The sequence below is a fragment of the Nannospalax galili genome, unplaced genomic scaffold, assembly GCF_000622305.1.
Source record: "Nannospalax galili isolate Female #2095 unplaced genomic scaffold, S.galili_v1.0 scaffold1688, whole genome shotgun sequence".
In the NCBI taxonomy this organism is placed as follows: domain Eukaryota; kingdom Metazoa; phylum Chordata; class Mammalia; order Rodentia; family Spalacidae; genus Nannospalax; species Nannospalax galili.
The window spans coordinates 694,774-707,364 of NW_008358621.1; the positions used below are offsets into that span (position 1 = coordinate 694,774).

A 12,591-nucleotide genomic window follows, 5' to 3' on the forward strand; every position below is an offset into this window, starting at 1 on the left:
AAGCCATGTACCCTGCTCACAGGCCACAAGGAAACCTTGGTTGCAGAGGACACACAAAGGTTCAAGGGTACAGAAAGAACCAATAACCCCCCAAGATTTGAGTTAAGGTCCTCCAGCCTTCTCTTGAGCCCAAATAGCCTGCTTATTGAGGAATCACTCATTCATGAGAATACACTGAGCATCTACTTATGGCTGTTGGGATCCAGCAAGGAATTTATAGAACAGCTCCCTCCCTCAATGGAGCCTCCAGGTCCTTTGCTGCTGAAGCCAAGAGAGGAGAGACCCCTCCCTCCTGAGCGAACCACATTGGAAGCTGGAGCCCCCAGGACCTAGCTTCCTCTTGGCGACCGGCCAATCTGAGATGGAGAACAGGAAGCGTTTGATCTTTTCATCCTCATTCCCATCCTTTCCAGTGCCTCCCAAAGCCTGGGGGTCTGAGGTAAAGTTGGCCTGGGCTTGAGGCCTATCCCTGGCATTTGGCACACAGCAGTAAGCTGTAGGCTGGCCCTCCCCAGCTGTAGGCTAGCCCCAAGCTGCAGGCCAGTGCTCCCCAGGCTTGCTGCGCCCCCTTTGATTTGTTAAATGAAAATGCTTTGCTGGTGCCATAGATGCTTAGCCTTGATAAGGTAAACATCCAAGGGCAAAGTCTACAACCCATTAACACTGGATTTGGTGCAAATTGAACTTGGAGGAGGGATCTAAAGGGCCTGGAGCCAGCAGACAGCCCAGTGCCACCTGACACTAGGTCTTTTGTTTGGGCTTCTGGGAGTCCCCAGGATGCAGGAGGCCAGCTACCGACTGGGTGTGCTCACTGACTCTAATGCACATGTGTACACACATGTTGCAGCCACACACAGTGAACATGCACATTTCCATACCCCCCACAAACCCTCTCACTTCCGGTTCCTAGGACTGGAAAGAGACCCAGTCTTCTACTTCTGGAAAGGCTCTTTCCCACTTCAGAGTAGAGAGAAAGGGAGATAACTAGGCAGAGAAGGAAGGCTGCTACCCACTCCGGGGACTACCCTGTAAGCCTTGACTGTGTCTCTGGGAACCAGTGGCACTCAGGGTGAGTCTGGCAACTATGAGGCAGAAGAGGCCAGTAGTTTTCAATGTCAAGGACATCAGGAGAGCTGCCATGGAACCTCCTGGGTCCCCCAAGCATCATCTGCCCTGCTCTTTCTTTCTAGAACTACAGGAGGTTCAGGCTCCCAGGATCATCTGAGAAGGAAGGAGGTAAAGAAAGAAAGGAGAGGAGAGGGTGGGGAAGAGAGGGAGGAAGTCAGGAGGAAAAGGAAGAGAAAGAGGGGAGGAAGCAGGAGCAGAAAAGGAAAAGAGAAATAGGAAGAAGAGGAAGGGGAGGGGGAGGAGGAAGAGGAAGAGGAAAGGGCAGGAGGATGAAAAAGGAAGCAAGGGGAGGAGGGGGAGGGGAGGGGAGGAAGAGGAGGAGGAGGAAAAGGAGGAGAAGGAAGAGGAGGAGGAAGAGGAAGAAAAGGAGGAGGAGGAAGAGGAGGAAGAGGAGGAGGAAGGCTGAGGAGTCAGACCCTACTCAGGAGCCGGAGGCATCTGGCTCTTAGTACTGAGTCTCTGCCTGGAGACCAAAAATCCCGATTCAAATAATTTCATTTTATGATTCTGAGGAAAATAAAAATGTGAAGTAAGAAAACAACTGGCTTCCCTTTCCTTTAGGCTCCAGTCTGAGCAGGCACTTTAGTGTTGCTCCTCCCTAAAAGAAAAAGCAGAACTGTCCTAAGAGGCCTGGAAGTGGGAGGTGTGCTCTCTCCCCAGGGAGCCTCCTTAAGACTGCGGAGTCCGGGGAGCTCCTGGGGCCTCCGGGGTCCTTTGTAGAGGGTACTCCTTGCCTGTCCTCTCCCACGCCAAGCCTCCTGTCTCATCAGACAGGGTGACCACAGCATTCCGGTTGGTGGCTCTGGCCCCTCCCAACCAAGCAGGAGCCTCAGAATACGCGAAAGTTCCGAAATCACCCCCCACCCCCATTTCAGGGCGGATTTAGCACCCTGTAAAGACAGATGTTTTGGGTAATCACTTTCAAAAAGTGCTTATTGCATCTGAGCCAAAATAAAGTGTCCAGTCCTGTAGTGGGCTCTAGGAGGCAGGGAACCCGCTGGGGGGCAGGGAGCCTGGGTTGGCCTCAGTCTCACACTTCCTGTGTGTCAGGGCAGTCACCAGCAGCCAGGGCCTAGTCCCTCAGCTCCTCTCTCGGTCCTGTTTCTCCCTTGCTTAATCCGGTTTGGAGGGCTCCACTCAAACTTGGGAGGAAGAATGTCTCTCTGCATTGTTGTAACCCTTTAAAAGAGAGAAAAGGTTTGAGTGCAGATTTCCAGACTGGCTGACAGGTAAATGGAGGAGACAACTGTCCAAGCCTCCAGCACTGGAACAAGAGTGGCTCCCAGGGGGGCTAAGGAGGCTGGGCCAGCTTGGAGCTGTACCTTTACTCCAAAGAGAACTCAAGGAAGAAGCAGGGTTGAGGAGGAAGAAGAAGGAAAGTAGGAAGAAGGGGAGGAAGGAGAGGAGGGGGAAGGAGAGGGAAAGGGGGGGATAGGGAAGAGGAGAAGGGGAGAGGAGGAAAGGAAAAAGAGGAGACAGAGCAAAGATGGAAGGAAGGAGCGGAAGAGGAAATAGGGGAAGGGGGAGGAGAAAGGCCCTTTCCCCAAGGTCTCTGCTCAGCTCGGTCTGGACCCCAAGGGCTGGCGCAGGGATTCAGGTTAGAGTTTCAGCCCACAGAGCAGTGGAGGCCGGTCATACCTCAGGAAACCATGGAGATGGGAAGGCGGGAGGACCAGACCACAAAGTCGGAGAGGAAACCCGCTGGGAAGAAGTCAGAAAGGCAAAGAGGAAAAGACAAACAGGGACTTTAGGCACAAAGCAGGCGGGGAGGAAGGGAGACAGATGGTGGGGTGCATAGGGAGGCAGGGACAGAAAATGTGTGCAGAGAATGGACAGGGAGGGAGGGAGGGACAGGAAGAGAAGGAGGGAGGAAGGGAGGAAAGGTAGAGGGCAGGTAGGGGGCTAAAGAGTGTTCTGAGCTGGCAGAGCACACAACTGGGGCTGCAGCCCAGGGAGCCTCAGAGGTGCTAGAGGCTTTGGGGGGGGTTGATTGAAGACTGTGTGGGGAGTGTGTTGGGACAAGGAGGCCTAGCCAGGGGGACCAGCCCATCAGGAGAGCTCCCCTACCCCAGCTGCAGCCACCCATCCCTAGGTGAACGCCCCCCTTTCCCCTGCTGGATGTGAAATTGCCATTTCACCCTGCCACACTTCTTAATTGTTGCAAAAATCATTTGTGAAATTGGTCTCCAAGAGGGGTGAGAACCACCACGCTCATTCTGACAGACTTCTCTTCCTTGCCCCCTTCCCCAAGTGGAGGTGCCCGGCCTGGGCTCTTGAAGTCCCCAGCTGTAGAAAGGCCCTGTGGCCAGGGTGGTGACAGACCCAAGGCCTCTGTGTCTTCCTCCATGGAGGGTAGAGGGTGGCAGTGGTGGATCACCTCAAGGATGAGGTGGCCAGGAACACAGGTTCCCAGCAGTATAGGCCCTTCGCCCACGTGACTGGCTGTGTCTGTCCCACTCAGTTAAGGAGTTGTCACAGAGAAACTGGGTGCCCAGGGTTCCCAGGGAAGCCTTTCTCCCTGCGGAACTCACCAAAACATAGCCCCCCGCCCCCATCTTCCTAGTCTGCTTAGTGCTCTGCTAAGGCACACATATGATTCACAACATATTTAGGAACTCACATTTACCCAACTTGACCCAAGACAGGTAAAGACTCCACCAGCACCCAGACACCCACAGACCCCAGGGAAAGCCACAATTACCCATGAGTACATTGGATCATGCCACTGTATAAAGGAGGGGATGCCTTAAAACCTGCCATGTCGGGGGGTGGATGGATAGAGTAGTAATGTGCAATATACATTAAATGTGTATATTATATAGTTATATACAGCTATCCAACTGGGGAGGGAGGTTCAGGCAGGCCAGTGCCACAGCAAATTGTCTTCTTCCTTAGACAAACTGAAAGGCTAAGTACAGTGGCACACCCCTTTAATCTGGGCATTTTGTTGGCAGAGAATGGGTAGATTTCCGAGTTTCAGGCCAGCTATACAGGGCCTGAGCTATACAGTGAGACACTGTCCCCAAAACAAAACAAACAACAAAACAAAAAAACCTCTGTTTCCACACCTGGGTTGGTGAGGGCCCCTGTGGCTCAGGCACCAGGTGTCACCCTGTCTAGTTGGAAACTGCTTGGCCCTCTGCTCTCTAGATTCACTCCTGTAAATTTAACAAGTTTTTCAGCAGGATTTTCGTCCCAGAAAGTGCCCCCAAAAGTCTGATGAGCCCCCTGTGCTAGGAGAGAGGGTCAGGAGCATGCTGAGAGGGGCAGAGGTCACAGGTGAGGAGGAGGGAACGAGAAGAATTGGGGCCAACCAGCAGAGAGCACCCCCAGGCCGAACTAGACTGACCCTTCCGTCACCAGGAGAGGGCAGGCAGGGGGTGAGTTTGAGGGCTGGATTCATTTTATTGTATTTCGCCTTCAGCATTGGACCAGAGACGCCTTTTCCTGGGGAGAAATGTAGGTGGTAGAAATGGAAGACCTACCCTGATGGTGTCCTTCCCCGCTGGGAGGGTGTTGTGCCCCCTGGAATCCATGTCCTGGGGCTGAGACCGTTGGTCTCTCTGGATTTAGAGAGCTGAGAGTTAGGGACACTCAGAACCATCTAATTAGGGCATCAGCCCCCAACCCAAGTCCCCCAGTGGAGGAATTCAGAGTTGGTAATATGCTCTCCTCAGTCATCTCTACCTCATCCAACTCCCAGGTCAGCAGCCTGGGGTGGTGCACTCTCAGGATACCCAGCAATCTTCTGGAAAGGGGTACTGGGTGGTGGCCTGAGAGCCTGAGGAAGAGGAGGCTTAAGCCCCCAGGGAGAGATGGGTTGGGTTGTCAGCAGGGAAAAGAAGACCATATATTCCCAAGCATTTGGCAGACCCAGGTTTCCCTGCATCAGACCCAGATATGTCCTGCTGGACTGCTCAGAGCTGCAGAAGGCCAAGCAAGACTTGGACAGCAAAGCCTACTATTTCACAGGGAAAGTCCTGATCCTTCCCAGGTCATCACCCCAAGCTGTTTCCCCCAGCCAGTCCCCACTCAAGGACACTTCAGAACGTGTGAGTTAGAAAAAGAAGAGGTGAATGACCATGGGCCCTACCCTGGTTGGGGGTGGGGGAGAGAAAGCGCCCCAGCCCGAGGCTGGCTTTCCTGTACAGCCAGGACTTCGGAGAGCAACCTTGGACACCCGAGGGCTGGGGACCCGAGGACCCGCCCATTCATCAAAGGGTGACACTTGGACTAGCTGTCGTCCCTCCCCAGCCCATCCCCACCCTCTGTTTTCATGGGAGGTTTAACACCCCCTCCGCCCTTCCCCCCCAAAAAAAAACGAGGTCGAGTTCGGGATTAGAAAAGAGGGAAAAAAAAATATTCGTAGGCGACTTCTTTTCATTATTGGCCCTCCTTCCGTCCTGGCCCCCTTCCCTCATGAATAAAAGTCAGAACCTATCAGATCTCGTCCGCCGCCGCCTCCTCCTCCCCTCCCCTCCCGTGCAGCCCAGCACTTTTGCACAACTTACCCAGCTGATCGCTCGCGCCCCCTCGCTCTTGCTCTTCTCGTTCCCAGCCCTGTCACTTGGGCCGCCTCCCCTCCAACCCCGAAACCCGAGGAGGCGGGCATCCCCGCTCCAGTCCTCCGGGGGACCCGGTGTGAGAGAGTCGAAAGAGGCGTGGAGAAGAGGGAGGGAGGCAGAGAGGAAGGAGGGAGTCCAAGTCAGAGCCAGAGAATAAATATATAAATTAAGACCTAAAGACACCAATTCCGCAGCCTCTCGGCTCAAGAACTTTGGCCCCCAGCCGGGAGCCAGAGGTTCGCCAGCCGGAGCTGGGGCCGCGTATCCTGGCCTGGTCTGCCCGAGACTGCCCCGAGTGTAATTGCGCACAACTTCTGGCGGAGCCTGGCGGGTGCAGGCGGACTTGGGGTTGGAGTGTTTGTTTGTTTGAACTTCCTTGTCGCCACCCCCCCCCGCCCCCATCTCACCCCCCTCCCCAGCTTCTGGAAAGCGCGTCTGCAGCAGGGGTGGGGGGTGGGGAAGGGAGTGTGCGGAAGGGAGGGGGAAGAGGTTAAAAAAAACAGAGAGAAGAAGGAAAGAAGGATCACAGCAGGGGTAAAAGGAAGAGACGCCAAGCGATTTTTTTTTTGGCCGACTCTGGATTCGTCCCTGGCGTGCGCAGGAATGGCGGCCCTGCCCGGCGCGGTACCCAGGATGATGCGGCCGGCTCCGGGGCAGAACTACCCGCGCACCGGATTCCCTCTGGAAGGTAAGCGCCCAGCCAGGCCTCGCCTCGCTCGCGGCTCTGCGGGTATCCCCAGGGCCTGCGGAGGTGGCACCTTCCCGGGGACCGCGGCGCCAATCCCCGGCTCCGCAGCCTCCAAGTCCCCGCGCCCGATCCAGGAAGTTTTTGGAACCACTTGTCGGTTTCTGCGTGGGTTTCGCTGACCCGAGGCCTGCGCTTCACAGGTCACGGGCAGCCAGCCTTTCCCCGTAGGGTGGGAGTCCCGGTTCGGCTGTGAGTCTGTTTCGGGTCCTGGTACTTTCGCGTTCTTCACAGTCTCTCTCTGCAGTTCCCAGGCTTTCCATGTTCACCCGCCGCCGACTTTCTATTCTCGTTTTGAATCCTTTCACCCTGGGGATGGGGTTCCTGCCCCTTTCATTTCGAAATACCAGGAGGGTGATCCTCTGCAAACTATCCGCTTCCCCCAAAGCAGCGCTCCTGTTTTTCGGCCGGGCAACACTCTATTATAAGATAATACACGGTAAAAAAAATTTTCTGCGAAACAAACAAAACTTTTTACTGGAACTTATGAACTATGCAAATAGCCCGAGAGAGAACCTGGCGACGGCGAGAGGGAACAGCAATCCAACCTGGGGAACAGTTTTAGTACTGTAACGTATTGTACCAAATTCTCCAGCTACCGCGCGAGAGAGAATGGGGGGACCAGAGGGAACCAGCCGGCCGCAAACGAGTCGGGAAGGAGGAGAAAGAGCCCTTTTCCTGATCTCTCTCTCTCTCTCTCTCTCTCTCTCTCTCTCTCTCTCTCTCTCTCGATGGCTTTCAGCCGGTCACGGAGGGGTCATTTGACTTCTAGGGTCAGGCAGCCCAGAGCGTCTGTCATAGGAGGAGTTTTAAATGCGTGCCACTTTTATTTTTTAGTCATTGTGTGGAACCCTCTTGCGGGTGCGGGAGGATGCGGAATGGAGGCGGGGAAGGGCGCGCGGGCGGACTGGCAGCCTGCAGATCTGGGGAGGGAGCCCCCCTCTCGGGCAGCTAGAAGGCACCGGGTCCCCGAATTAGGCAGAGGCGAAGAGAGCAGGCTGCGTGATCAAGTGCGCGCGAGCGGCCACGCAGGCGGGAAAGCGCGGCAGCCGGGGATTTGCCGGAGCCCTCTCCTGTAACGAATGCAAGTAAAACAGGCGGCTGAGGACGCGAAGGATTAGGACAATATTTGCCCAACATGACGCAGAATACTGAGGAGAGCCGAGTGCGGGTCGCTAAAGAGGCTCTTGAATATAAAGTTGGGCGCTCGAGAGCTCTCCAGCGCTAATGGCGTATCCCGCCACAGAGACCGAGTGACTCTGGCTTGGCGACGCACGATTTCTGATTAAATCCGAGGGTGGCTTCAGACACCTACTTTTACAAAGAGAGATGGGGGGGAGTGAGGAGGGGGGCGATAGGAGCAGCTCAGCAGCCCGAGCCTCTTGTAGCCTTCTTTCCAATTATTCTGTCTGCTTCCTCCGCTCGGGCCGCTGTGAAATCGTGCTAATCTTCCAGATTTCTGCAGCCGCGAGTCCCCAAATTGGAGGGATCGAGGCCGGATTAGTGCACCGGGTCTCCCCCCATCCTTCTGTGCGAAAATTGTGTAGACTTTGCATTAAGGCCTGCCTGAGTTCTCCCATCCCCAGAACACACCAGGAATGCTTGTCTCGAATGCTGGAACACACACACACACACACACACACGCACACGCACACACATGAGACTGGCCCCATCTTCTTCGGAGCAGATCCTATAGGACCGACACTTCCTGGGTTTCTAGGACCAATTTGGGGTATTTTGGAGCTTTTCCACTATGGAGTGTGTCCCCAAATTCTCCCAAAACGAAATCAGAACTTCGAGAGTGTTTAGAAGCAAAAGGGGTCTACTAATGGTCCTCCTCTGTTCCCTGAAGCAGTGCAGAAAGCTTTATGTCACCAGACCCTGAGCTGTGCATTGAGATTAAAATGCTGTGAATCAAGCAGCTCTCTTAGCTACTGATCCAATAGCTCCGTCCCTGCAACTGGGAGTGTGAGTGTGGAACTGACCTGGTGGGCTATATCTCATTGCTGGTGGGCCTCATCCAGAGGCAACAGGCCTGTGGTCCAAGCTATGGCCTAAGGATCAATTGCCACTGCTCCCAGGATCAATAGCTATTCCCCACCAGCCTCCTCTCTGCCCCTTTAGGCATCCATGCCCCCCCCAGCAACACACACCCCAGATATGTCCTCATCCTGCAAGTGAGTTGTAGGGAAAATCTGGTAGCCAGGACCCTTATCCCTCTCCCTGTAGGAATCTTCCAAGGCTTCTGGAAGACCCTGGAGATCAATTTGGGGCTCAAGCAAGGGGTGCAGTGTCAACATGGACACGCACATTACACACACTAACCTTAGCTTGTATCCCTCTCATTTCTCCTCTCCCCTCCTTCCTCCAGTGTCCACCCCACTTGGCCAAGGCCGAGTCAATCAGCTTGGCGGGGTCTTCATCAATGGGCGACCTCTGCCGAACCACATTCGCCACAAGATAGTAGAGATGGCCCACCATGGCATCCGGCCCTGCGTCATCTCCCGTCAGCTTCGTGTCTCTCACGGTTGTGTCTCCAAGATTCTGTGCCGTTACCAGGAGACCGGGTCCATCCGACCTGGGGCCATCGGTGGCAGCAAACCCAGAGTGAGTATCTTTGCCACTGAGGCTGACTGCAGGCCTTCCCAGGTCTGGGGACCCTGGCTGCCACCTCTCTCACTACCCCAATGTCACCCAGTATCCCTGGGTGTCTGGAAGCTTCCTATAGAAAAGATCGCATGGGAGTTTATCCCCAACTCTCAGATATTGCCCCATTATTTTCCCCATTATTCAAAAATTTCAGGGATGGGGTACCTGAGCTCTAGGTTGTCCAAGACCTTGAAGCTGATGATCCGTTTTTGGAATGTCCCCACATCTGTCCCTACCCTGGTATGGTCACCCCAGTCAGAGGAAATCTCCCTTAAGTACTGCCTAAAGTGTTACCTTGGGGTTCCTAATTAGATTTTATTGCCTATCCCTGCCTCCTACCTTTGTTATCCTGAAACCAGGGGAGCAGTTTCCTCAAAAGAATAAAGCTCATCTTAGGAGGGAGGGCAAGGCCACCAGCCTGACCTGGGGCTTTGGGGAGGTTGATATTAAAACTATTTCCCTTTTCCCACCCCATCTCCCCACTCCTGCTCTCCCACCTCCACCTCTGAAGCAGGTGGCGACTCCAGATGTGGAAAAAAAGATTGAAGAGTACAAGAGGGAAAACCCTGGGATGTTCAGCTGGGAGATCCGAGATCGACTCCTGAAGGATGGCCACTGTGACCGGAGCACAGTGCCCTCAGGTGAGAAGGCAGCTGAGCCTTCAGCAGAGACTGCCTGGAGTCTGGCTGGGGACTGGAGTGTAGGGCTGGAGGGTGGAGAGAGGAAGGGGGAGGCATGACTGTCAGGCACCTGGGAGAAAAGTTGAGAGAGAAACAGTTCAGCATTGGGGTGCAGCAAAAATAGAAGTAATGTGGAATGGAAAAGAAAGTTGGGAATGGAGAGGGAGGGGGAAGAGGATAGAAACAGGGTGGGTGAGAGTCCTGGAAGCTTTGGGAAGAAGTGATCTTAGACAAAGGGAACTACCCCTGGGGGTTGATGTTCCTGGAGCTCCCTCCCCAATTCAGCACATCTGTTCTGTTGCTCAGCCCTCAGACCGTGCTGCCTGTGAACGGAAGAGCTGCCTGTTGTATGTCTAAGAGTATTCATGTGTACAGGGCCAAAACACCTGGGTGGCTACAGAAAGGGCTGGGGGCCCTCCGTATGGCCCTAGAGCAGTGGGCATGCTGTGAGTGCATCTAGGGCATGAGGTAGTAAGGCACAGGGCACATGTTCAGGGAAGTGTACAAGGATGCACTAGGTGGGCAACTCGGCACACTCACCCGGAAATGTGCACCCCAGGTGTGACTAGGTTTCTCTACAGACAGGAGTGCATAGGGTGAATAGGGCCCCCTGACTTTTGTCGCCTGGTCCTTTGCCCCAACAACTTATACTCCCTCTTTTGCTTTTAATTTCTGAGGTTTAGTGAGTTCGATTAGCCGAGTCCTGAGAATCAAGTTCGGGAAGAAAGAGGACGATGAGGAAGGGGACAAGAAAGAAGACGATGGCGAGAAGAAAGCCAAACACAGCATCGATGGCATCCTGGGGGACAAAGGTAAGGCCCTGCCGCGGCCCTCAACGCCCGAGACCCCATTTTCCCACGCTCTCGGTGCGAACCTGTGACTCCTGCCAGCCCCTGTCACAGGATTAATAGCGGCCACAGCTCCTGCGGGCGAAAAATGTCGCAGGTTTCATGCGGCCTGGGTTTCTCGGGCTTTACCGAGAGTGTCCCTTCCGGACACCGGGCAATCCAAGCACTGCACGGAGCCCGCGGGTGGCCGCTGCGCCCAGGGGACCTGGGTGGCGGATCCTGCGCCCTGGCTGTACCGCCACTCCTCGCGTACCGTTCCACCCCAGTCTGTATTCTCCAGGGTTGGCGTTTGGGCTGCTCATCCGGGTGTCGATCAATTATTTATAGGAAACTTGGGCGAGGGGGTGGGGGGGCGAGGAAGGAGGAGCCGGCCCGGGGCTCCCTAAATGAATTTGTTAACCAGACCCGCACACGCTCTCTAAACGGTCCCTTGAAACCCCGCCTGACAGCTGACTGACCGCTGCAATCAATAAAAATTAGCTCGGGCCGCGCGGCCTGTGTCTCGGCCCAGCTTGGCCAGGGCGGTCTAGGGGCGCCGGGGTGTGTTCCTCTTGGCTAGCGCTGGTGTGATGAAGGCTGGAGGCCAAGTTCCCAGATGCCAAGGGTCTAGGGGAATCCAGAGGAGGGGGAGAGCCAAGCGCCCAGCACTGTCTCCCCAGCCTTAGCAAGGCTTCGCTGCGCGGTATGAGCTCTGAGCTCAGCTGTCTCTAGGGAGCCGGTAGGGCCAGCGTTTATCTTTCAAGCGCCTGCACTTATCCCTGGGGACCAAGTTGTACTTTTGTTTCTTGACTGGGAAGTTTCAGAGAAGGGAAGTCTTTCCTCATCACCCCTTCCCCAGACATTGTCTTTTGAGTAGTGAGGGTCTTACCCAAAAGTGGAGTGGGAGAGGACTGACCAGGAAAAGAAGGTGCCTCAACACTCGCAGGGAGGTCTCAGGAGGAGAGAAGCTTGGAGACAGTATCTTTGGGGAAAGTTTGGGATTGCTTCCTAAGGAACCTTCCAGAGGTTTCTGCAGGCGCTCTTCCTGGTGTCTTCCAGCACCCCTAGCCTAGGTCTCTATCAGGTTCCCAATAAGTCCTCCCAACTTTGAAGATGAACTTCACAGACAAAAGCCAGCTTCCACAGACAGCTCCCAGAGAGGGAGGCCCAGTCCCCACTGGCCCATTCTAGGGGAAAGGATTGGGAAGGGGCAGCCCCCTTCTTGGGCAAGCTTGTGCCTGGGAAGGGGCTGGCTATTGACATTCAGGGCCCCTAGTGGAGCCGCAGCCCCTCTGGAGACAAAAGGGCCAAGGAAGAAAGAGAGCTAGCTGTGCCTGGTACCCCGCTGTGCGGGGCGGCCAGAGGGGCCTGGGTCTGCTATAAGAGGCAGCCCCTGCACTGCCAAGTAGCCCTTAACTTGGCCAGTCTGTCCAGAATACTGGGACCCAGGGTTTATTTCAACTCTTATTGAAAATACAAGCTAGACTTTTTTTTTTTTTCTGAATACTGGTGGTAGATTTTGAACTTGAATAGTCTTTCCAAGGCACCTCAGAGAGTTAACCTCCAGGGAGCAGTGGGATATTTGAGTTCATTTGGAGAGATCCTCTGTGTGTGTGAGAGAGAGAGAGAGAGAGAGAGAGAGAGAGAGATCCATGTCAGTGTTTTGAAGCGTAAGAGGTTGTTTGCTTCTAAGAAAAGGAAAAGAAAATTAAAAGGGAAAGAAAAAGGAAAACATTGTTTTTAGGGGGATCCCTCTGATACAGAGAATTTGGGGGCTTCTGGAGCTCCTCTGGGTTTGCAAAACCAGTGAACAAGAGTCTTCGCTGGAAAGAGGTTTTCTTTGCGGAAGACCGAGGAAGCTCCATCTCCAGGGGTTTAAAGTCAGATGGGAGCAGTTGAAAACACAGGTGTTAAGTCTACAGAACTGCAGGAATGAAGTGGCTTGCAGGGGCCAGGTGTCCTGACAACCCCTCAGGGTGTGCATTGCTGTGCTGTGT

The 12,591-nt window shown here is 54.5% G+C and overlaps 1 protein-coding gene across 3 annotated transcripts in view; it reads left to right on the forward strand.

Moving 5' to 3' along the window:
* The first annotated feature begins 6,212 nt into the window (after window positions 1-6,212).
* Pax7 (paired box 7) overlaps window positions 6,213-12,591 on the forward strand; it is a 103,731-nt gene continuing 97,352 nt past the window's right edge. Inside the window, exons 1-4 of one of the 3 annotated variants that reach the window (XM_008821809.1) lie at window positions 6,213-6,381; window positions 8,810-9,045; window positions 9,599-9,728; window positions 10,445-10,579. In XM_008821809.1, the coding sequence (XP_008820031.1) occupies window positions 6,297-6,381; window positions 8,810-9,045; window positions 9,599-9,728; window positions 10,445-10,579 (586 nt within the window). In that variant the 5' untranslated portion in view covers window positions 6,213-6,296. The remainder of the gene's footprint in view (window positions 6,382-8,809; window positions 9,046-9,598; window positions 9,729-10,444; window positions 10,580-12,591) is intronic. The other 2 variants (XM_008821810.1, XM_008821811.1) reach the window with 2 other exon arrangements.